This window comes from Polyodon spathula, chromosome 16 (assembly GCF_017654505.1).
Source record: "Polyodon spathula isolate WHYD16114869_AA chromosome 16, ASM1765450v1, whole genome shotgun sequence".
In the NCBI taxonomy this organism is placed as follows: domain Eukaryota; kingdom Metazoa; phylum Chordata; class Actinopteri; order Acipenseriformes; family Polyodontidae; genus Polyodon; species Polyodon spathula.
Window position 1 is genome coordinate 29,965,603 of NC_054549.1, and position 26,584 is coordinate 29,992,186.

Here is a 26,584-nt window from a genome sequence, read left to right on the forward strand (position 1 = left end):
CATGTTTTGCTTTGCTTTGCATCTCTAGGCTTTCCAGTGCTTACCTAAGCTTTATTGTGCTTTTGCTTAGTTTTTTCACAGTTTACTAAGGTAAACTTTTATAAGGCCATGGTTCCATGACTGTGGATCAGTGCTTTGTAACTCTCTATGAAGAAATGTTCTGTCACAGAACTTGCTGGACCTACGAACTATACAGCGGATGACTCACCGATGATCCCGAAGATGCCCAGGATGTTGGGTGCGAAGATGACAAGCAGGTTGATGAAGGTCAGCAGGCAGGTTGCGATGGCGATGTGACGCAGCCAGTTAAACGCCTTGTTGGGGAACAACATCTGCTGGATGGCACGTCGTACCTGTGGAGCAGATAGGGCGGGACTTCTTTTCAAAGCGCCAAGAACACAACAACCAATGCACACCTTAAAGGGTATAGAAGGACCTTTAATTTTATTGTGTTACTACAACTGTTTACGTAAGGTGTGTGTATTGTTTTAAATTATTATTATTATTATTTTTTTAACATTTTGACCACTTTTTAAAACTGCATTCCCTGCCTCAAGATGGCTTCACATGTACCCGTATAGACCTCTCAGAACTACATTTCCCATCATGCTCCTGCTCACATATGTAACTGAGATGGAATTACCAGTGAGCAGGAGGATGATAGGAACTGTAGTTCTGAGAGGTCCATGCGGGTACATGTGAAGCCATCTCGAGGCAGGGAATGCAATTAAATGTTTAAAAATGTGGTCAAAAAAAAAAGTAAAACAATACACACACCTTAAACAGTTGTAGCAACATATGGGAACATGTAACACAATACAATAACAAGGTCCTTATACACCCTTTAAACTGCACAGAACTAACAAAACAATTCCAGTAATCTTACATAACATGAATTTCTAAACATGTTAAATGCTTATTTATTAATAGTATTTTATTCACAGATTCCAGTTTCAAATACACAGTTAATGACTTTGCTTTCTGAATGAACTGTTGTAGTTCATTACATTTCAATGATTTGATCTGGCAGATGTATTTTCAACAAACCAGTTTACCGTACCAGCGAACAGCTCAATATTGGAAGACTGCCTTCTTTCCAGTGTATAACGCTGATATTAATAGAGGGTGTCAGTACTTGTAGGTAGACCTATAGATTGGGGACAGAGGCTCACCGGGAAGAGGACAATGGGCACGGTGAGGGTGACAGCAGTGAGCACTGCCAGTCGAACACACAGGATCAGGGTGTCGAAGGGGTCGATCCTGCTGTAGGTGTGCAGCATCTCTGCTTCAACTTTACCTGTGAGACACAGATACAGAAAGAGAGAGCGGTGTCACATACACACACACGAGAGACACACAGACTTAACTGGAGACTAGAGAGACACTCACAACTGCTGCACAGTGCATGAGAAAATCACTGGGTCAAACGACTTCAACATTTTCTGACATCTCCAATTCCTTGACAATAAGCTAAGATGGATTCTGGATGCTGTATTTTATGGCAGCTGTAAGAACAGGCAGCGCTTTTATTCACAAACCTCTATCGCAAGCAGTATTCTCATAGACACCTAGGTGGTGCACTCGCATTAGTAATTGTTGTGATGAGAAAAAGTGTGTTATGGCAAAATTACATATAGAAATATGTTGTAGCGTATACTGTAAAAGGAAGGCTTTTCAATGCGCAGTCTGTGTGATTATGAAGGAAACAAGTAAGTACTTATTAATGTACAGGAGCACAGCTGACAGTGGAAACAAGGTATTAAAGACTGTTGTGCTGTGAGTGAAGAAGTGTGACGGTGAACATGTTAGACTGCCAGTGGCTGAGAGAGTGAGGAGTGGGCCAAGTGAAGTGCTTATTCCACTCACCATAGAAGGTCAGGTATCCGAAGAGAGCCGCCAGGAAATACATGGTGTACATGACTGCGATGGAGATGTTGGAGACGTGCTGCATCTTCCTTTTTGTGGGGCTGTAATCAGATAGGACAGCGTTGGTTAGCTTCCATAGCAAACATAACAAGATAAAAAGGAACCTCCTGGGGATCTCCGAATTTCATTTGGTGAAAGCCAGACTCACCGCTGTCTTGTATCCCTCTCAGCTGACTTCGTTAACAATTCCCATTGCACGTTGCCACTGTGGCTCTTAAGTTACCTTAAAAAACCTGAACATTCCAACGAAATGGGTGAAAGGGGGGCTATGGTGAAGTGAGCTAGTGGGTTACAAACGGAGGGAGAGTTGGGGAATCTGTGACAGTAAGGTACAGTATAGAGGAGGAGTATTGCATGATCAGCTCACTGTGGCTGGTAGTGGCTGCACTTACTTGCGTAGCTCGGTGTAGATAGGCAGGACCTCTGGGTGGCAGACAAAGGCGAAGGCTAGGATGGGGATGGTGTAGGCCGTCTAAAACGGAGAAAACGAGTAATTTATGTGTTGCAAAATATGATAGCAACATGTAATTCATTTACTCTGAAGCCCCACTCTTAAAAACAAGACATCCTATAAGAGGTGACTATACATGAAGTCCACTCTGCCCAGTAGCTACAGTGCCCCCTGCTGTCCGTACCTGGGAGTTGACGGTAAACATGCGGGGGCCACAGTCAAGATCCGCCTCCATCTGGGTGTGTCCGTTCTGGTAGCCAACTGAGTGTTCCAAGCCAGTGCTGGAGTTGAGCGATTCTGTGATATTAAAAGAGAACTCAAAGAAGGGACACGGGATCTGGAACTTCTTGTATATCACCTGCAGAGTAAAAAACAAATAGATTTTAAAAATATACTGCATGTTCCAATAGTAACTGATAAACATGTAAATCCACAACAGTATAATATGCCTTTTGCTAGCTCTGAAAACGCTCAGAGGAAGGTGGTAGAATATGGATACGAAGAAGTGGCATTAAATATGCAACCCTTGACAAACTATAATCTTGAGTATTTAAAAAATTATAAATGGTTTTCACAAGTTTGCTCTATTTTTTTTAGTTCATTATGGGATTTTAGACTCTGCTTCCTGATACCTCATCATCCTCACTTCAATGTCAGAGAGAGGATAGGATGGGAAGCAGCAGTTTATACAAATATGACACCTGACCTGTACAGTACAGTAAAGCATTGCACACGCACCACACAGAGGAAAAACACCATACAGCTCAGGGAGAACCCACTGGTGTAGCCCAGGTAACCTGTGGAAAAGAGAGGAGGTCAGTAAGGACTTCAACCCAGGGCACCCACTCTGCCTGTGTTTCATGGCTAGGAGGTATTCCTATCTAAACATCCACCTACACATCCATGGCAGAGTCCTGCCATACCGATACTATAGGAGACAGATTAGCTGCCCAACCTCTTTGCCTTAAAGAGCCACACCAATTACCAGAGTTCTTATACAGTAATGAAAATACAGAAATATTATTAACAAATATATATATATATATATATATATATATATATATATATATATATATATATATATATATATATATATATATATATATATATATATAAAACTTACTTAGAAAGCTGACTACAGTAGCAACTACTCCCAGACATTCAGCTTCAGTAACTCAGGGATGGAAATATGACTCATTGGATAGCACTTGATCCATTCTTGGTTTTACTAAAAATGGGTGAAACTGCTATGCAATAGGAGTCTTATTTCCATCCCTGTAGCTTATTAAACACTACATGTTTACAATTCTGTGTTGCTGCATTTTGACTGTACTTGCTTTTAAAAACTGCAGGTGGTTCTTGCAAGAGCTAAATAAGCCAAATATGGTTCATGAGCTATCTGTTGGACAGATAGTTTATGCTGTGGTGCTGGTACAGCTAGTGGATCAGACTCAGACACCAAGCTTCAGCTTTCTTCAGTAGAACATGAACCTCAGGTCTCACTTCTCAGTGAAGCTTAATGTGGTGTTGCTAACCACTCCAGACGTTTCACTTAAACATGAATATTTCCTGAAGCACAAGATAATTAATACTCTACGTACTCTATCAGCACTGAGCTTGGGACAGCTGCAGTGAAAACCATTAGGCTGTGCAAGACTCTGAACCTTTCTCTGTGCATTTTAGAAACAGGAACCAGCTTTTCTTTTGAATACAGTCTCTGTGGCTTGCAAGTAACAGAAAGCACATAAAACCCTTCCTAGAAAAGGGCTTCAGTCTGGTTATGCTCACACAGGGAGCTCATTCTTCACACTAGTTGTGTGTTCCAGGAAAGCAGGAGAGGCAGCTCCTTCCATCAATTTATGTTTGAAATATCACAAACAGAACAGTTTTGGTAGGACAACCGACTACACAATAGCATGGGATCCAATAAATAGCTTGAAGTCACATCCACAGTAACTCTTGACTGGATTCCCAGTAAAATGCCAGTCTCCTGTCTGTTTTCTAACAATTGAAAATAATGAATGTTTTAGACTTCCATTACCGACTCGTAATTTTGAGGTACTAGTGTAATGCAGATTATTGGAGAAGGCTGAAATAGGAAATGCGTTGTCAGTATGCAATAATATCATCATCTCACCTAGCTGCTTCATGAGGGCCAAAGGCAGGATGACAGTCAAAGAGACCAGGATCACCAGATAGTTACCGTTTAAGTACCACTCACTGAGGAAGCAAAACACAACCATTGTCAGCAGAGGCACAAAACAGGGTTACCGCAATCACAGAGTTGGGTTTTACAGCTAGGGTTTCTTCAGAGCAATACATTGGTATTACAATAGCATCCCCATAACCAAACTGCTGTAAAGGGCGTTTAGCTGCCCTTGTGATTCCATTGCCCTTCAGTACAGAACCATTTTATTATAGGGAAACACCACAGACACCGATCACCTTAGATTGATATCACATGCAGGGGACATAGGAAACATGATGTCTCCAAACCAGACCTTTCACAAACCAAACATGTCAGCTGCTTTAAGAAATGTTTGTCGGCAGGCCACCTGTCCAATCTGGTAAACTGTCCTCTCCCTGTACCTAGTGAGCTACTACTTCAAAAGGAACAGCCTAGCAAGCACTGAAGAGAAAAAAATATATGTTTTATTTTCATTTGAAATTATGTGTATTGGCAAAACATGCACTTTCAAACAAGATGAATACTGGGCATTTGTTTTTCCGTTAAACCCTTTGCTTACCATATTAACTGTCCTTCAAGAACAGAGGCACACCAAATATAATCCATTTAAAATAATGGCGGGTTTGGGCTTTTGCTCTCCATTTTATCCATAAAATGGTGACGGCCAAAAAAAAAAACATTTTTGTTTTTGCTATACTTTGCTGAATATTACATTTTAGCATGTAATCCCTGTGATACAAGTACCTTATTATTATTGCAATTACCCATAAAGGAAGGCATGGCTGCAGGGACACATTCACGCTCTCTCAAACATGTTCACTCTCCATTTTTCTCTAACTCAAAAACAAAGTTTCTAGGTAGATTAATGTAACACAGTACTAACTACTGGAAATGGCAGTGTGTGCATCAGATATACTTATTATGAAGGCTTTAGCGGTGTTCTGTGCGTAAGAGAGAAGACTTCAACTCCTCTGTACTCTGCACACAAGGCTAGACTCGCCTCCAATCACCCTTTCCCCCCCACTGGCTCACACTGCACCCCAAATCCTATTTCAAACACAGTTGTTCTTTAACATTCAGGCACCTAAAAATCTACCACTTTCAATGACTTAATCTAAATGGTACCACAGGTTAGGCTGAGACTCATTGTAGCCTGCACTGTTATTCCATTACAGCTTTCTGTACGTTCAAGATGAAAGACAGTACAACATATTAAACCTTATCTATTGATCTTGATTATGAACAGCTGTTCCTGGTACTGAGAAACGTACCTAAATACTGAGGAATCTGCCTCGCAACGTACAGGACTGTGACGTACATCTCCCTCAAGATACAGACAGAGCTCACTGTATTATACAATCAATTTACGAAAGGTTTTGTCAAGCTATGCCATGAAGACTATTTGCATTTATTATAATGTTTGCTTATCTTTGTTCCCATTCTAAGGTTACTTTATATTTTTATGAATGCACAGAGACTGAACAATAGAAACACAGCTATCGTGAACACCTTGCAAACTTGTCACTGTCTACAGTGGTCCTACACCCATAGTGTTGTGGACAGTGTTCTTAATTTATCTCTATCCTTTTAAGATTGATGACTTTAGTATGCAAGCACATTTTCACTAGAATACACTGCCAGCAACAGCAGGAATGATGTGACAACGAACGACAGCACCCAATTTGATATAGATCACTTTACTCATTTGTTATATCAGCATTGAATCAAAGTGAAAGACATTGTACTTCTCAAACTCTTTCATGGGGATAACACATAGACAGATATAGGTTAGGTACTAAACTACCAAGCTTGATAAAGTACAAGAAATCTAGTGATTTACAGTTACATTGTTATTTAATATAACTTGCATTTTCTTCTAACGCTAAAATGTTGTGTGTGTGACAGTGAGGAAATGACAGCACTGGACACTGAAGCCTATGGTCGGTCTGTCTGATGAACAGTATGGAGTTTCTATAGAGGGGAAAGACAACATGTCTGACAAGCCAAGGAGGTGAAATGCTACCCTCTCAGAGCTTCTGCTGACGTACAAGCTCTTTCCCCCAGAACTGTCCTCTCAGCTGACGCACGCTGCCAAGGAACAGAACCCAAACACTGTGAACTGGCTTCTCACAATCAAGTGTCTGGGACTCTATGCTCTATAAATAAGCTGCTTTTGGCTGTTCCTATTGTAAACACATGCAGCACAGGCTTGCTTTGTGTCAAAGCAGAGCTTGATTCTGAGCTCCCTTCCCCAGTAAACCAGGAACACCATGTGGCTGAGACCACACTGCACTCAACATCTGTTTATTTACGTATTTAATTACATTTTCACTCTGGGATACGAAAACAGAGGTGCCTTGTTTACTCATGCTTCCCCACAACCTATACGGTACAAATTCGAAAAAAGGCCAATTTCACCTGTAGGTAGCAGGTCTAATCATTTAGACGAGTAATTACGTTCCACAATTCCCTAGGTTAAAATCCGGCTGACTGCTTTCTACCTACTCAGTATTTTTTTGGTGGGTAGTTTAACCAAAAAGAAATATTAATTATAGTAATTTATATCATAATTTTGCTAGTGGTCCTAATGATTTTCTGAAATGAATATTCACCCCAGTGAGTAAATACAAGTAAATGACAGCAATACACAAAGCACTGAGCTTGCGGGGGACCGTGAGGGGAAGGTGTTTCTGATCACAAGTGTAAAACTCCAGCCCTCTCAGCTTTGCAGTCACAGTTTGGAAGTGTTCCTCATAACAACGCTGCTGTTGTGAGTGGTTGTCAGCACAGAAGGGCTGTGTTATGCAAGTAATTTCAATCCTCCTTCCCATGACCAACCAATAGCAGCACCCAATGCTGAACCTCCTTCCCATTTCCCCGGTTCACCCTAATCACGAGTATAGATCTGAACACTCTAGTCTTCTCTCTTCAGCACTGTCATTGCCCTGTACCTCAATGATGCACTAGACCAAACTCTCCATTTCAGCAGTCCATCCCTTTTACCATGCCCCTCAGTAAGAGGCTGTCTGATACTCACTCTGATTTTCCGCTGCTGTTCAGGAAGGCCTGGATGACCAGAGGGAACTCATACTTGACAATGTAAAGGTAACTGGACATGGCTGAAGGGGTACAAGAATAATACAGTATTTTTGAACATGTCAGAGAAGTGTTTTATGCTGGTGGGCTGCAATTCTATCAGGGGCCATTCATACTCCCAGTTAGTGTTTCAAGCCCTTAATATTCATTGCTTATACTTAAGTAACTACAGTGCTCCCACACTATAACACGGGTCTCGGGGGACAAACAATATGAGCGTTATAACCAGAGCGTTATAAACAGGGGACGGGGTGGAGGGTGGACACACCACACATCTGACTAAAATACAAAAAAAAATAACTGCCTCTCTATAATGAACATATAGTGATGCAAACATTTTACTTTACATGAATTAACCATGCATAAAGCACCACGTAGTCAATGCTATATTTTTTTTTTTTACAAAAAACAAAAAAAAAACAAAAGGTAGCATTCCCACTCATGGATCATTTTAATTAGCAGTTTTTAAACTATCAATAGCCTGGCTAAACAGCGGTCAGGAGTTCAATTTGAAGTAACAGAGAAGCAAACCAAGATGGGCTCGCCCCAGGTTTAACTGCCAGAGCGGGGCTGAAGCGAAGCTGAAGTGCCTGATCTCCTGGAGAAAGCCGCAGCTCCTCTCGCAGCAAAAAAGTAAATGCATTAGGAAAGATAACCACGTAATAGGCCTAATATTTATGTAGTTATAAAACGAATGCTGAATAAGATGTCTGTTATAAAGTGCCAGCACAGCTTTTCTTCAGTTCAGATACTGTATCAAAAAGGGAGAGAAGGAATCAAAAGGGAGAGAGCAGAAACAGAAGTTAGACCGAGAAGCTGTTTACAGTTTGAACAACACCGGTACTGTATTTACTGTAGAAATATTGCAAGAATCACTAGTATAGGGAATTGGGGGACATGCTGTAGGAGCGTTATATCCGGGGTGCGTTATAACCGAGAGCGAGGGAGCACTGTAATTCACTTTACAATCAGCACTTACCCCTACCTAATGGGAAATAAAATGTGGATTGTCTATAATTGTGCTGTGACTGCAGTTATTTAACATGTAGATATTTTATTGGTAGATCTGCATTATACTTATTTCTCAGTATATCAATTGTGCAGGTTGTGAGATTGAAGTAGACTTACAGTCAACTTCTAGTAATCAATGTACTGTATGGGGTTAGTTAAGCAAATTCTAAATCACCCCCATTACCTTTTACAATTGCTACAGTGTTACTGGGTTACTGCACAACAGATGCAGGTGATGATGGTAGTGTGATGGTATGGATTTTTAGCTTTAAAAACATACCAACAAGCAAAAACCACTGGAAAGCCAATTGCAAGTGCATTCTGCTTAAACTGCCAAAAACCAGCAGTTTACCTTTATCGCAAATTTTGTTTGTTTAACTATTTGGTACTTTTTTTAAAGACGTCAAAACTAAAATGTAATCTGAGCGCCCTGTGTCTAACTCAGGACATACAGAAGTCATTAAGTGAGGGTGTGAGGGTATTGGATGCCAGTAGCATTACAGCCCAGAATGCAAAACACTGCCTACGAAATCCAGCTACGATCTTGCTGTTTGCCAGATAGGCAGGTCCTCTAGGGTGTGTTTCACAGAATGAAAGGAGATGCTAACTCACAACAAGTACAAACTCAGAATCTATGGACTGTTTTCAATAGGTCTTTCAAGTGGCAGTTCTTTCAGGGCAGGGCGCTTGTGTGTTGTGAATGCTTACCGCCAATGTTCTGCAAGGTGATAGCTATTCCAGCCGCTAGTTTTCCTGGAGTGCCAAATGCCCTGTAGCCAAGCTGCTCATAAGCGCGAATGCCTGTGAAATAAGAAACAGAAATGATCTACTGTATTGTACCACAGAGGGGCACTGCCTACACACCACCATTATCAGGAGCTGTAGGACAGACTTGGACTGTCAGCCACTGCACTTTGATGCTACTTGAATTGCTTAGCAAAGAGTTGTGATGTTGGCATGTTATATCACATTAATTGAGACCTTAGCATTTGTAGCCAAAACACTATAGTTTACTATATAAAACTGTAGTATTTTGGACACTACTATACAGACATTTCAGGAACTTTTAAACGCATAAAAAAGAAAGAAATGCCAATGCATTTATATATAATATTCATAAATCTCTATAACTATAGAATAACATACTTTGTTTACACTATAACAGATAACACATTTCTTACCCTAACATAGATATTTTACCCAGCCAGTCATTTCAAAAGGAGGTCAAACCACACTTGCAGGGATTGGAAACAGAAACAGCAACCTCAGGGTGTTTTTGACTGGGTTTCCTCACCCATTCAATAATGTGTGTCTCACTGGCGAGACTGTGGACGTCGATGTTTTGAGATTCTTTGAAATGACATTAGAAAACAGAGCAGGCCTATAAAACAACCTCCACTCTTGCTAATGTAGACTGGACAGTGGGCTTGGGACCTGCTATAAAGATAATAATTAATGCAATTGTGTTTTCTTTCTGGCAACAGAAAGGCCAGATGTATTAAACAGGCATGTGTGTCATGCTGTTATTCTCTGCTCTCAAAGGCTCTTACTTACCCACTACTCCAGAGGACTTCAGCAGCAAATGGATGGAATAGCAGGAAAGAACTGCCACTACTGTCAGAAGAAAACTGAAATTTAAAAAAGACAGAAACAAACCGGGGATAAATAATAATAGACAGACAAGCAGGTGACAACTACTGTAGCTTGTGTGTTTTAAACCAACAAGGCAGAATGTGTGTGTTGACTGTGTGACCAGTGTATGATAAATAAAGCCATGTGTAATCCTATGGAGACTCTGTTAAGGTATTTCATACACAATTGAATGCAACCTTCAATTTTTTACTTGTTTTAACCTATAGATAATTCTTGTCTCTTCTTTCTGCTGCAATTCCATTGCAAAGCTTCTGAACAACACATCATTTTAAATGCATCCAAAACATCAGACTCAAAAATTGACAGTGTACAGTGAAGAATATAGTGTAGTAATAAAATTAAATGAAAAAAAAAGAATACAGAAGGATTTAAGACTAGAAAATATCCATGTTTTAATCAGAAGAACCATTAGCAGTTTGTATTGGCACTGTGATTCCAGTGTATTGCCAAAATACAAACATGTTACCACGGTGACAGCAGTATGCTGATACCCTTTTGCTACCATTTTGCTATTGGCATTGGAGATGGATTTGTAAGGCTACGTATGGTAAATCAGGTAATGTACACAGGATAAAGTCTGGATGTGTCTTCAGAAATATTATTTTTTTTACATTCAATTCTAGTGCATACATGTATATGACTCCTACAACTACAACTTCCACTAATACTCATGACCATGGAGCCAGATCGTAAGCTGCCTTTCATTTTTGTTCTTTATACATTATTTCGATTTCTAACTAAAATGTTTATTGCACATCAGGACACTGTATTGGTCACATCATTGGACGATGTACTTCTTTACAGAGGCAGGCTGGAACTGAGGTACTTTACACTGGGTATTGGTTAAAATGACTCCAAGAACAAAATGTGAAGCGCCCCAATCTTAGCCTATTCTCTGTCCTCTGTGTGTGTGTGTGTGTGTATATATATATATATATATATATATATATATATATATATATATATATATATATATATATATATATACTGGTACCATTACAGGTGAAATAATTTATAGGTCCAAATTCTAAAAAGAAATAGCAAAGATAATGTCCTACATACAATAGAGACCAAAGATAGCTGGTGGCAGACCATTAGATATGACAATAATTCCACTGCATAATCACATTCACGTGGTACTGTTTACATTTGGGTAAACTCCACCAAAAAAAAGTGAATTCAAAAGTATCACGTTATATAAAAATGGTAGCAAATCCGTGTTTCAAATGAGCAGGTTTCCTTCTATCTGAATGTAAATAAACATTAAAGCATTGTAAAAGGGTGGTAACGGCATAGCATAAGCATGGAAAAAAGTACTATAAAATGCAGAATTACAGTACAATGTACATTTAAAATGACAACCTGGCAAGCAGTTACAACTCTAAAAGACTGCATCATTAAATTGTACATCAGCAGCTCAAAGTATGCGCTCCAATGTTACCCCTTCTGGTGTGTGTGCCCACCACCCCAGCAGGTCACAAGGTCTTGCTCCAGTCAACCTGCCCCACATTCTAATGGCCAGCCTCCCACGTTAAGAAGCTCGATGCATGAAAGGTATGAAAGGCCCTACTGTTTTCTACTAAAGCCCAATGGAGCTATGCTGGTGACTTTCTGTGCCAAGAGGTGCCTTGACATGTAGGAGCCCTCTAAGAAGTGGATACCTCAGCTCTAAAAACAAATAATCCCCTTTTTTATGCAATTTGTGAAGGTCAGTTGGTCACACAGTCCTGAGTTCCCATGCCCTGAGCATATTCTCACATAACGGACAGGGGGCTGCTGTTTGTGCCTGCTTTGTTGACGTGGGCTGAGAGGTGCATTCGTCGAATTCCTCTTAAAACACAACGACTTGGCCTAAGCTCTGCAGTTTTCCCGCCAAAGGTCCAAGCTGCAAGAAAAATCTACAAAAAAGGGCTTTTGTTTGCTTGGTTGTGGATTTGTTTTCATTGGCACACTTTCTCCTTATAGGCTGCTGAGTCAGACCTGACTAAAGTACTGTGTCCCGTGTTAGCTTGACAACTATTGCCTGCTAGGAGAGAGCAGAGCTGTAGCTCAAAGGTGACTTGTCCCTCTAGGAGAACACTGGATAGAGTAGCAAAAGTGTCATCACTGTCTATTCTGAGCCCTGCCACGAGAAGGGAACGTGCTGGCCTGGATCCATTACTAGCTCACCCACTCTCCTTCCAAACATTCACCACCACCCACCACCTCCCCAAGTGCTTGTCTTTCATCTGGCTACTGTTTAAATTCCTCGGGTCCTTGTTATAAACTCAAGTATACTCAAGGTCGTGGCTATTTCTGTACCCCCATCTGTAAGCTCTATCTAGGATCCCTGTTTCAAAACACTGGAGTACTAACACTTCATCATTTTTAGTGCTGCTGCACAGTTACCCTATAGTAGTATTGCATTGTACCAAATTAAGAACTCATTACAGTAACACAAATCGAGAATCTACTGTATATGTCCTACCATATGGCACTGAAACACAGTGATCAAGCTTAAATCTAGTCTCCAATACCTTCACTTTTAGAGTTAAATATATCTGTGAATACATACTACAAATAATCTGTCTGATCAACTTTGGCTGTATTTTGCAAGCTTCTATTATACATTCATGTGATCAACATCAAGTCACATACTCACTTCCATGTGCTTTCCTTGCATGTGATTCCCCTTTTGCTAGGCTATGAACTTTCCAAACTCACTGCTCCACAGTATCTGTTAATGTCCAGTTGTTATGAATTATTTTATTTTTTTGTTTCTAAACAATACGTTTCTTACTGTATCAAACACGACCTGACAAAACTGATAATCATCTGGGTGATTGCACCACAAGCTACCAAACAGGCTGATGAGGCAGGGGGAGTTCCCAGATAGTTTTTACATTTACATTTTTTCCATGGTCTATTATATTTCTACAAGAGTTTACAATAATCTGTTGACAGCCCAGTTCCTATTTCCTCATCCTGTAACCTAAACAGTGCTGCATCTCTGTGTATCTGTGATTTCTGAGTATCTGAGTGGCTCTTCCAGATGAAAAGGAGTGGTAAGGGGTCACACTTACAGGAAGAGGATGATGCCAGTGTTGGCCATCGCATAAGCCAGTCCCAGAATTCCACTGCCCATGATGGCGTTACCCAGGTTGAAGACGGACATGCCAAACGAAGTCTTTCCTTCAAACTGGAAAAGGCGTAAAAAGGAAAAAAAAAAAAAAAAATCAGGAGAACATGACTTCCAAAGCTACTAAACACACGGTGCAGCCCCTGAACTAGAAACATTTCAAATGGAAGTTACCCTGTCCTTGAATACTCATTGAATACTCATTACTGATCACTGCAATCAAACACTTTCAATCCGATTCTAATTCAAGTGCTCTGGCTGTTCCTGATCTGTATGGTTTATCTACCAGATTAAGAGATTTCATTAGTTCAATAGAAATCTACTCTGAACCATGGCTTCTGTTCCACTGCTAGAAATCCTATACAAACAGTAAAAGCAAGCAACTTCTGATGTTTCTATCCAGCCAAAAATGGAATTCAGTTGAACATTTAATCAACTAATATACACTTCCTATGACATTAAGAGACAGATACACAATATAAGCCTTCTGAAGTTGTGTTCAACTGTCTTGTGACACTCACATCCGTGAAGCGAGTTGGTTTCTTCCCATCGGTGTGAGGTAGGAACTCCTCACTCTCTGCTATGTTTCCTTCAGTGTCCTCATACCTGATGGAACCGGGTTAACAGTCAATGCAAAGCCAAACCATTTTGATCTAAATATACAGGTTACATCTGTCACAAACAACCTCCTTGCTTCTGGGTGAAAGAGGTATTTTAGCCAAAATCTAAAAATGTCCAGCTAAAGGTTAAACTGCTACACTCGCAAAACTTTATTCAATGACACAAAGAATACATATGTGAGGTCATTCCCTTAATACAGAATATACTGTTCTTAACTAAAATAAATAGTGCACTGTATCAAAGCAATCGGTAATGGCTCTGCCTCACTGATGCCCACTTCCCAACTTGTGTTGCTCCTTAGACTCCTGCACACTCAACACAATCAATTTACTGTATTTTGTCTTTAAAGGCTACAGAAAATCTTTATTTTCATGTCTTCTTTGAATGAATGATAAGCTCTGCAATGCATTTGCTGACTGTGGCTTTAAGGAATATTTGGAGACAATCTTAACTATTTTTGTGAAGTCTGGTTTAAGCAATGATGCCATTATAATACCACTTCCCTAAATAAATTTAGCAGACCACAGCATTGCCAGCAACATCATCAAAATACATCTGGATATAACAGCAGCCCTGACACAGAAGTACCCTGGTGCTACAATTGATTACCAGTGTGTAATGGTCAACACCATTGGTACCTGGGTATGTCACAGTGTAAAAACATTGCAATGTAATCAAAATTTAAAAAAAAAAAAAAAAAAAAACATTCATTTTTAAACACGAAAAGGTTACCATTGTGATCCCATTCTACAAATGACCAGGAGTTCCACGTTTGCATATACTTGTAAGTGAACGGCAGTATACTAAACACATAGACACTTATGTATTGTGCAACCATTGCAGACGCACAGCACATCAGCAAAGCGCCAGTACAACTTACATTCAGAAAATGTAATTAAGCTCTATGTTGCTGCAACCACACTTCCCATTTAGTAGCAATGCAGTGCTAAAACTAACTGTTCAATAAACAATAACATAAATGAACACATTTACTGCATGCATTCAGCATCTAATAGATCTTAAGATGAAGTGTTTAATGAATAAATCAAGTAGGTAGTGTAGTAGCAGACAAAACAAGAAGCACGTACACATTTATTCTTGCCACCCCTGACAAATGACTCCCTGTTAGTACAGATAGAACAATTGCATTATCATTAGTGCCACTGCATCGTTGTAAAAGATTTGGTTTAGGGGTTCCACATTGTGAAATAAAAGTAACATACCCATCATCCTCTGGAGGTGTTTTCACCGGCACGGTCAGGTCCTCACCGTGTTTACCATTGGGGACGATGGTCACCATCTCTGACTGGCTTGCCATCTCCTCGGAATCCATTGCTTCCCTTGCTGCTGACTGACGAGAGCCCAGATTCCCTGTTCAGATTCCTGTCTTACCGACCAAGTCTTTGCTTCTTCTCTCAGGAGCTGTAACAGGGACATAACAGATAATGACATCTCTGCCAGGCCCTGCAAACAACCGGTAGAAGCCACAGGCTGGTACCCATCGAATGCTGAATTTAATTTGACAGTCATATTAATTTAGTCACGCCTTGGAAGTAAATGTTTACATAACTAAAAGGGTGCAGCCTATTGAGGAGAACAATGCAAATGAGATTAAATGTATTTACTAATTTTTATCCAGCAAGGCCTATTGAGTTTAAATTCACTTTTACAAAAGAAACCTGGACACAGGGTGGCTGTCTACGATAAAATCATAACATAGACCTTATTAGTCCAAAGTAGGTAAATGTTCAAAGTCATAAGCTCAGCTATACCTATAAACTGCACATGAATACAACAGTTATATTCCTAACAGAAACACATACTAAATTACACAGTATGTGATAAAGGAAAAGCAACCTTGCTTTACTTTCAGAATATCGACCTGAACCTATTTCTGTACACATTATTGCAGAGGTAAAAACTCACTGAAAGCTGACATGATTTGTGAACTGCGAGAGCCTGCTTGAATCTACTTTCATTGAAGGAGCAATGCCCAATATGATCCCATAATGAAAATATCATGTATACAGCAACAGTATTTCCAAAGAACACCTGTGATACAAGATCTTGTTTTAAATGTTTTTATAACCAATTATTGTTTAAGGTACATTTTCTTTGACTTGACTACAGCAATGTTCCTACAAGGGAGTCATTTTCATGTATAAACAAATGTAATTTATTGCACATGCATTTTTTATGTTGGTCGGTTCTTGTTTCTTGTTTCCTTAATGCCAATTTAAGAACCACACAACATATTGGTCAGTAGTTAGTTTGCAACATCTGTTTTTTTTTTATTAGTATTGCAACATCCACAGCTATCGAATTTACCACTGTACTGTGGTAGAACCAGAATTATAAAGGTCAATTCAATTGGTCAAAATATTGTACAAATATGGAGAGCACGTAGTGTACTGTAGCGAGACTGTTAGAGGAGTCCTACAGTATAGCATGGGGGCGTGTAGTGAAAACTGTTTTAAAAAGCAAAACATATGAAATACAGACCATGAGGAAAACCTTGATTTAAGCTATCAATTTAATCACCAACACCTGTGTAGAAACTGGTTTTTCACCCCATGTGTGGGTTTTATTCCTGCTGGGAATTCTGGTTTGGTGGGAATTGGAAATCACATTTACTGGTTTCCAGCTGATTACTGAGGGTATTCTTGTATTCAAAATAAACACATTTACAGCAGAGGTCCATTTAACTGAAAAATCCTTGAGGTCAGCATGTATGCATATATATATATATATATTTTTTTTTTTTTTTTTTTTTACAAAGGGGGCCTTTATTCGCTTTTTCCTTGAACAAGCACAGCTACCAGCATGACAAGCTGAAAACCTGCAAAACCAGCTTAGACCAGCTTAAAACCAGTGCTGGCCATAGCTTGAATTTCTTTGTCTGTTTTTTTTTGTTTTTTTTTTTAATTAGGAAGGAATTAACAAAATGGCAGTATTCTCAACATTCTGTGTCTTAACCTTTTCTTTGGCATATCACTCTGTTTTTTTTCCCTGCTTTTGAATGTGTGGGTTTTGTTATATTATTAAAACATCAAACATTTAAGAGGTGAATCAGGACTGGTATATAAACCCTGTCGTGTTTTCTTCACTCCCCTCTGTTAATGGTTCCCTGAGCCACGTTATCACACTGCTGCACAGTTAGGGCCTTCAGTTTGCCTGGCTGAAGCTCGGCAACGTGGATGGGCAGCAAAGTACCACACACAATGGTGCACGTTGTATCGTTTCCTGGGAACTGCCAGGGAAACAGTGGCACTATTATATCCACGTCATTATGCTTTGGCTTGTGGTGCAGTGGCACTTGAGGCCTGAAAAGGTAATTCAGTGCTCCTTAATTGAGGAAGGCAACCTGAAAGAATGGCTGCCAAGGCCTCTGTTTCCTCATAACTGTTTCCTTCAATGCAGGGGCACCGCACCATATCCGGGCTCCACCAATCACACTTGAAACAACAAGCGCACTGTGTGGCGGAATGTAGGCCAGGAGAAACGTGAGGGCTTGGCAGAGCTGGGGGCTGATGGAGTAGCTTCAATCTACCTAATGAACGGGCTGGCAGGCACAGGGGGGTGGTAGGGGGTCTAGTGACTGTGAAAAGTAGAGGACTGTCAGTAGTGAAGAGAAAAGCACAGCAGCTCTGCATTTATAAAGCAGATATGCATTTCAGCATACTTTAATGCTTCAGGTTCAGAGGTTCATAATTGTAATATTATAGTAAACCAATGGAATTTTTCGATACAGTTCAAGTTCTCTGTATACCACTGGGCAGGAACAGAGCATTCCAGCACAAGATTGAGTATACTGACCAATTTATAATTAGACTGCCAAAAATAAAGTTTGAACTGATTTAAAGATCAGGATCTATTTACACTTCAACCTATTAATATAACCCACTCTTAAACAGATACCCTGTTGAGCTGTTTGAAATGTTGTTTCCATCTTCCATCTTGAATTGGGACTCGGCTCTGGATCAGACTGGAAAAGCTGTTCCAAAGAAGTTCACAAAGATTCTTTCTGATACACTACAGAACTTGTACTTATTGATGCCTTATCCTAAGATAATGTAAGCTTGTCTAAACTCTCCATTCTCAGCCATCTCACTCTGATCATGCTAAACACCCAAGTGTCTTGTCCCTACATCTTAAAGATCCTCAAATGAAAATGAACACAGGTCCAAAGCGGTCAGACCCTCATTACTCCAGCCATGCTCTTCTCTCATCTGAGCTCCTGGGATAATCTTCCTGCATTATACTGTGGGTTGGGATCAAGGCTCCCAGCCTGTAAACTTCATTAAGTCTGCACAGTAATATCTGCACTGCTTGATAGGTAAACGGAGATCTGCTCTGTCCTTAGGGTCGAAGGATTAGCTGGGCTCTTTAACACAACAGGCGTCATTGCTTCACAGCAAGTACGCAAAGCTTTTTTTATTACACTGGATTCTATGGCAAGCTTGATTGCTGTATTTTTGGTCATCAACATTGTGGACTGAGACAGCTGTGGAGATACATGCTCCAGGGAGCTAAAAGCCCAGGATACAGTGTCTGTGAAAGGGGAGGGACTAGCAGCGCTGATACTGTCTGTCTGTCAGTGTCTACAGGTCTGGTTCAACACAGGATGGATTGGGAAACACTATGGCATATTAACTGTTTAAACATTATTTCAAAATGATCTGACAGCGTCTTCAATTCCAGCTCCAGACAACTAACACCATTTGCTGGTTTGGAGTTGAAATGTAACATGCTCATTTCAACAAAATGTATCCATGTGCATTGTATCTAACACATAGGTTTAAATATGCAATATACCATAGAGTGAAAGCCTGGATCCACTTACATCTTCTGCCTTGAATAATTAAATGTAATTTATGAAATGGATTTACTGGATTAACAAATGAAATCCTACACCATTTACCACGGAGTATTTAATAGGGCATGTAATATACAAGTATGACCATTAGCATAAAGCAATTGCACAACGTATTACTATGGAGTCGAGTCAACCTAGAGTTCAAAAAAGATTCTGCTTTTTCAGACCTATTATATTGACTTCACTTGCACTGCTAGAGTTGGTAGTGGGAGGCGACTGGCTCGGTTTAGATCAAATGAATACATCCCAGTACCGTGATTGTGAATGCAGCTACAATGCAGTCACACTGCAGCATGCAGTTTCCTTGATAGAACAGTGACATTTGATGCCATTTAGTGTTACTGGACCAAACAAACTCATGAGTCATGACAAACGAAAATGCACTGCAATGGCCTGGTTCATGTACTGTAACGCACATTTGAGAAAAAAAGGTTACTTTCCCTAGAAGAAAAAGAAGAAGAAAAAAGTGGGGCAATACAACTTTTAAAGGAAATAGTTTTCTTATCAGTAATTTTGATTTTATTTTACTCAACAGTCAGTTTTTACAACAGTAATTACAAAAGGAGTGACCATTAGCAGAGAAATAGAACACGGTTCATTTTAACCCCGACACCTGGTTTAACTGCAGTGAAAGAGCATTTAATTGAAACAAAATCCAGTCATTCCAAATGAAAAGAAAGTTGAGGTCATTAAGGGTGTTTTTTGGTGTTGAACTCAGACTGTTATGTTTTGATCATCTAATTGAATGGGAGTCTAACTCCAAATGAGGGTGTAGCTTTTGTAAAACTCCAGCCATTAATATTTTTCTATTAAAAGCTGGATGACGCACTGTAGCAGATTATATTTGTAGGGGAAAAAGGTTTGTAAACCTGATACCTAACTTTTTAATTTAGGAATAATTTTTTTTTTTAAAACTGCTGGGATTAATAACTTAATGGACAACAAAAGGTTCACGCACATCTGAGTACTGAAATGGGTTCCAATAAGTTTTTAATACCTGGATTGACTTCTCAGAATCAGCTAAATCAAACAGTGCACCACAGGGATCAAAAATAAAACCAGTGTATAATATCCCGTTACCGGAGCACACTTTCAATGCCAATACCAGCTGCTGCTGAGCTCTGGGAAATTCAAGTAACTTTGCTCCCCAATTTAGAGGCTTTTATGTTTGAATGACACATGTGTAATCCATGCTGATAGCAAAGGCAGGGGAGGGGCGGCAGCAGTTTTGTATTTTTTCGATGAAAGCAAACCGCAGATCAATCCATTTCGAAGTAACATCAGGCTGCTTGCGAATTTCCTGAATGTTTCCTGCTGGTGTGGACCAGTGACTGGCTATTGTTATTTATCTGTAATATTAAAACCAGAGCTTGTGCCAACCAGGTGTGACTCTACCTGCCCTTGACAAGCAGTGTACAATGTATCAGATCCAAGAAGCTTGATCAGCATGTAAACTATGACACATTGCAAGGGAGCCTGGGAAAAGCATGGGCAAGAGCACATTTGCCAAGGGAAACTTTTTATGGACGCAGACAGACCGTGCAGCCAGTTCCTCTCCTTTGACCAGCACTACATCAACAAATGATCCTGCTGTTGTACCTGCCATATGGACAGTCTGTTCTTTCCCTTTCCCTGGCAGCTCACTACACTTTATTACCGTGTCTGCCTTCCTTAAGCCACAAATATTGAAATAGATTTTTCTCTTGACATAGGCACAGCTCAGTAGATAGTGAGTCACACCCTCTGCTATCACTAATATTGCACAGCTGTGTTTCCCTCCCTAGTTTCTCAGAAGCATTGTGGTTCCAGCACATATTAGTATCAAACCAGGAATATAACTGAACTTCTCAATGTCACCATCCCCAGTACAAAAGTGTTGTAGAAATAGTGTTATTGGTACCCCAAGTCCAGGGTTTCACATAACTTTTACTTTTAAGGTTTTCATGCAAATACCAGCAGAAATGGTTTGGTTCTCACCCAAAATAGGGGTCATTATCCAGCTCCAACTCTTCCTCCGACAGTTCAAACAATTGGCATGTTAAGGATCCGGGGTGCAAATTTGTAGACTCTAGTGCACGGGTGCCTCATATAGTGCGAGGGACATTAAATTCTGGCGCCAGAAGACATGTTTAATTTTTTATTATTATTATTATTATTATTATTATTATTATTATTATTATTATTATTATTATTATTATTATAATACGTTAGCAACCACTCAGTCTGGACTACTCAAATGAACTCAAATGAATCATCCACACTCATGATTGTGTGGTTTGAGAAGTTGAAAGGGGGGATCCATTGGGATGCTATTTAATAATTAAGCTGCAGTGCTAAACTTTCAGAACAGTTTCAGCGGTCATCTTACACATATGAATATGCATGAGGCTGATAGGCGGGATTGATATTTGTTTTGAAATGTTGACATGTGGAAACCCGCACTCACAAGCAGCTCTGTTTAATGGCAGTGTCAGAGACAACAACAATAGTTTACGAATGTTTAAGTTGGTGTCCTGGTTGCTGTATATTACAATTTTTAACAAATCATCACGCATTTTTTATTTCAAAAGCCTACCACCAACTCCAGCCCTGGCGATTCAAAAGCAAAAAACTTCTTCACTTCCTTCGTGTTTTACGGTATATTTTACATTTTTGCAGAGTTTCCAACCTGCAAGTACGACTCGAAACGCAGCTTTTCCTCATTGGAAACTGACTCTGGCAGGGCTAGTATACAACTTGCATTTTCCACATAAAGGAAAACATTTATTAAGAAGCCACACTGATGAGGAAACATCCACTCGTTCATTTGTCATGGGCAACAATGGAATGCCAGACACACAGCAGGCAGGGCACCCCACGCCACTCATGCCAGGCAGTGCTAGCTTCGGAGTATCATCAATCATGTGGCTGGTGACAACAAGCCAAGTGATTGTTTCCTGCTCCCCTCCTTCCCTTTCTTCCAAGTCACAACCATTCACCTCAGCAACAAGGGGACACCACCCCAGCTTACAGTGCTGGGGTGGTGGGGTCCCACACACCAGGGCATACAGTAAGGCAATCACTTTGATTTAACTAGGTAATTGAGACAACATAGTGTAAGGTGAGGGTGCCAGACTGGATGGTGATCCACAGTACAAACATTCATACATTTATTTCTCTGCTTACGAACTACATAAACACACATCTTCTGCATAAACCTAACAAGGCTTGTTGGGGCACAGTATTCGTTCTACCCTTCTCCTCTGTCCTTACCAGGTAGCAATATAGCTGCAATGCCTCATTAACCTCAGACTGACCCTGACACCAGCCAGTCCTGAACAATCTAAAAGGGGTGGGGCTGACATTTATTAAAGATATATGGGTCTTAAAGGGATCATTGCAATACATACAGTATATCTACCTTTGTTAACAGGACAAGAACTCTACAGGAGTTGAACTATTTATCTAAAGCACCTGCCATAGCACGAGGTCCATGGGCAGCCAGGACAGGACTAAAGCCATAGGCTGACACTGCAAGGAGTTGCGGTTTTCAAAGGATTTATACTAGAGAGGGCATTATCTCAATATAAAATATGACATAAATCCATACAGGTGATAAAAGACCACTCCTTGAGGATCAACTGTTTCAGATTGGAGGTGGAAATCTGCAACACTGTTCTCGATCACAAAACCGCTCAGTGACAGACCTCTTTAACTTAAGCTAACTTGCATCGATAGCGGAAAAACTGAAGGTGACTACCTTATTTTACCTTCAAGAGTGCCAAGAAATTACAGCTTGGAAAAAGTAAGCCTTGTTTTCTCAGACAAGTAAAACAGCAATATAGCCTACTGTTAAACAAGAACTGGTAAAACTGGAGTTACTGTAAAAGTGGTATGTAACAGTTTATATAAAGGCATGCTTTCCTACATTTTCACATTAGCCTAGGTTCAATTAGTCTTTGATTAGAACCAGTACTGGGCACTGATGTTGTTCTACAGTAGTTCAATAACCTTTGTAATTTTATACACACACACACACACACACACACACACACACACACACACACACACACACACACACACACACACACACACACACACACACACACCACACACACACACACACACACACACACAAGTACCATCCAACATGCATTGGGATAGACTTGTGGGAGGGTAAATGTTGGACCGGCTGAAACCTACAGTATTATACAGTATAGCATTTAGAATATTAGAATCAGTCAAAGTAGCCTTATTTGGAGCACCAAGTAAATGCAGAGATAAAAAGGCATCCCATTATTACGAAAGTAAACTCACCTAAAACACTATGAATTGGTGTCACATACCCCAATTGGTACTAATCTTGGACTACTTTACATAAGGCAATATTAGGTAGTCCAATGGGGGTCTGTGAAACCCTAGGTATATGTTTCAGTCAGTGTTCTTTCTGTTTAAAAACCAAAGTCCTCAATTAACTCAGTTGTGGATGCACTTGATAACTGAACCACTCATCTGTTGTTCTGGATATACTGTAGACTAAGAAGGGAATGCACAATATATGTATGATCCTTGTAAATGCATTTAATACAGATCAGATGGGATGGCTATGTTTTTCCCCTACTCTTATTGGATTTGTTAAATGTATTCCTCTATTAGAATAACACGTACAACGTTAAACCCATTTCATCCAATCTAATTAGACAGGAGGCGAACCCTTCCTTAGTGTAATCACAGTGTAATGACACTAAGGAAGGCATTAGCAGAAATGACTGCCTACCTAACTTAGTTTATATCCAGCTGTTAATCAACTGGGCAATCTCAAATCACAGCCTGGATTTAGGGGCGTGTTGGAAGCCTGCTTGGGAAATAGGTAAATCCTATTTAGTTCAAAGAAAACTACGCAAAGGAGAGACCAGGACTGGAAGTAGCACCAGAACCTTTTTCCTGAAATGATTCAATCTCCCTTAGCGTGTAGGGTGTCACCTACGTCTTTGGGGGCTGACCTTTAAAGACCAGGTTTACATTCTGTCTGGGAACATTCCTGCCCTGCTCGCTTTGCAAGGGCTTTCTGATTTTAAACATTAATCGATAAAGACTCGTTACCAATGGATACAAGTCACTGCAATTAAATGAAACTATCTGGTGTTCCAGTCAAGTCTATTTGCATTCTGGTATATAATTCATTATTTACAACCCTCCATTGCTACATTTGTAATGACTTGTTCTTTAACTAATTTAACTAGCATGCACTGGTTGTTTCATTTTTTTTTTAGCTTTGGAAAAAAAAAGGAAATATCTAACATTAAATACCCATAATCACATAAGAAGAAACATTAAAAAGAAGAAACAAGCGATATGTATTTGTGTGGACAGAAGAAAAAAGTACTGATGTTCGTTTATTGCACTACTTTACATTTTGTATACAACATGCCTTTTCTCTCCAGCTGCAATTTAACTTCATACAATTGAGCCCTTGCCCATCTACCATCCCTCCAGGATGATGTCAGGTGCCATTCTTTAAATGCCATTCTTAAAAAATAAAACTCTGCTTTTCTAAGTACATCCTTATAATGGTACTGGGTATTTCCATTGGTGGGCCAGTCCATGGAAATGGTACATCTTTTACAATGCGAAGTCATATCTCAACCTAAAGGCAAAACCAAGACTATAGTGATTGATCTGTCCTAATACACCACAGACTGATCTTCAAAATGTTTGGTCAGTAGCCTGCTATTGATGAAGGCTTATTCAATGTAACATACCATTTTCATGGAATAAGTGCCTTGGCTTGATTATCCAATGTTTCGCCCTATATACACACCTCACAGATTCAGAGGATTGGTGACTATAGATCTCTCTGGCTGAACAATCACTAGCAAAGGTGCAGATTTTCCAGAATTCTTCCTCTCTTGCTTACACGTACAACGAGGGATGTGCCAGCACATCACCCCAGTTTAAACTCACTTGCGCTGGCTCCCTATTTCATGTAACTGCTGGGAAAGTGACTCCTATGGTGAACATGTTTTATATTACACTTACACAAGTGCTTTAGTACTCCTTAGGAGAATTTATTTCCACGGAATGCAAATCTTTTTCTGCATCAAAAAAAAAAAAAAAAATGCTGAAAGCTTCCCAGGTTTCCTCGAAAACTTGCGACTTTTTTTAAATGTGTGATCGACTTGCTGGATGGATTGGAAAATGTGTTTATGCCTTCATAACAGTTGACAAATGAAACACACACAATTGTAGATTGTGAGATAAACCCACTTCTACTTAAACTTGTGTTTAAAGATTACTTGAGACTTACTGACACAATGCTTCTGTAAAGCATTCACACACAAGCTAATGCACAATCCCTTATCTGTCTCTAGGAAGGGCGTTCACATTATGTAGGAGGCTGGTCTCCAGGGACCGTCACCCCAGCTCAGCAGAACAGAAAAGTAGCAGCTGGCTGTCTTATTCGGTCCACTATTTAATTAGAAGGAGGATTAACTCGGCTGTTTTCTAGCTGGGCAGGTGCACCAGTCCTGGGGGGAGGGGGGAATTTCAGCGACACAGGACGTCACATTGATCTGTTCAGGAAGTACAGATTTGCCCAATTGAAAAAAATAAATAAATAATTGTATTCAATATATACAAAAAAATACATGTTTATGTTTATATTATATATAAAGATAGCAGTGCAATTACAGTATGAGGCCTGCAGGTGGTGCTATGTGCAATTGTTGCTTATTGCACAACCTATCCAAGGTACCCTATCACATTTGCAGATGGTAGATTCTTGCATTCATGTCAAGCTTACTGATTCTGGTATTGCTTTTTGCATTAATTTAAAACAAATATATTGTAACAAAATGGGAAAATTGAATTCCCTCTCACCAGTTACCATCTTAAAGGCGACACCTAGTGGTGGGAACGCTTTACTTGACGTGTATTTCCATTCCATTCTATACACGGTAATTCGAATGAAGCCCTCTGCCTGGCCGCCTCTCCACAGGCCTCGCCAAGAGACAGCTTGATTGGTTACCGTGTTGCAATGGGCGGTGTTTATGCAAATATAGAACTTTGTAAACGGATACATTGAAAGAATTCCACGTGGATCAAATTTCATGATTTAAAAAAAAAAAAAATACAGATGGGCGATTAAAATGCTTTACTTTCTACATGAAAACACACAACAGCATCAACCAAAATAAATAAATAAACATATGCAATCAAAACTGTAACACCAGCTAGATAAACAACAGTAGCGCAGTCAGAAAATACTCAACATATTAATATTGTGTATCTAGAAGATAATAAACAGATTTTTAGTTGCACATAATCTAATAGATTAGAAATGTACAACCACGGTGAACCATAAAAAAGTAATGTTAGACTTGTCGTAGCTTTTTAATTCTGTAGTGATTCAACAAAGTAAGTCAAACTGCATGTATAGTGAATTAAATACGGGAACAGAGCCCTAGTGACAACCCGTGGTTATTTCAACGCAAACCCTGTAATTTTTTCTAAATATAAACGAACGCTCTTGCCTGTATTTATTTATTCTTAATTCCCAAGCAGTAGTTAAAATGCCCACCTCAAAAAAAGGCTCAACATGCGAGTATGACCGTTTCCTTGTGCACTAAATTACATTCAACAGCTTCAGCAAGCAAGGACATGCCG

General features: G+C 39.8%; 1 protein-coding gene across 1 annotated transcript in view; it reads right to left on the minus strand.

Annotated features, from left to right (window-relative positions):
* LOC121328479 (sodium-coupled neutral amino acid transporter 3-like) overlaps window positions 1-26,584 on the minus strand; it is a 29,815-nt gene that overhangs the window by 2,155 nt on the left and 1,076 nt on the right. The window contains exons 2-14 of the mRNA XM_041273164.1: window positions 15,288-15,486; window positions 13,965-14,049; window positions 13,388-13,503; window positions 10,227-10,300; window positions 9,381-9,473; window positions 7,603-7,684; window positions 4,515-4,597; window positions 3,116-3,174; window positions 2,562-2,735; window positions 2,319-2,398; window positions 1,867-1,967; window positions 1,173-1,297; window positions 209-353 (exon numbers count right to left, since the gene is read on the minus strand). Coding sequence (XP_041129098.1) covers window positions 209-353; window positions 1,173-1,297; window positions 1,867-1,967; window positions 2,319-2,398; window positions 2,562-2,735; window positions 3,116-3,174; window positions 4,515-4,597; window positions 7,603-7,684; window positions 9,381-9,473; window positions 10,227-10,300; window positions 13,388-13,503; window positions 13,965-14,049; window positions 15,288-15,397 — 1,327 coding nt within the window. The 5' untranslated portion in view covers window positions 15,398-15,486. The remainder of the gene's footprint in view (window positions 1-208; window positions 354-1,172; window positions 1,298-1,866; window positions 1,968-2,318; window positions 2,399-2,561; window positions 2,736-3,115; window positions 3,175-4,514; window positions 4,598-7,602; window positions 7,685-9,380; window positions 9,474-10,226; window positions 10,301-13,387; window positions 13,504-13,964; window positions 14,050-15,287; window positions 15,487-26,584) is intronic.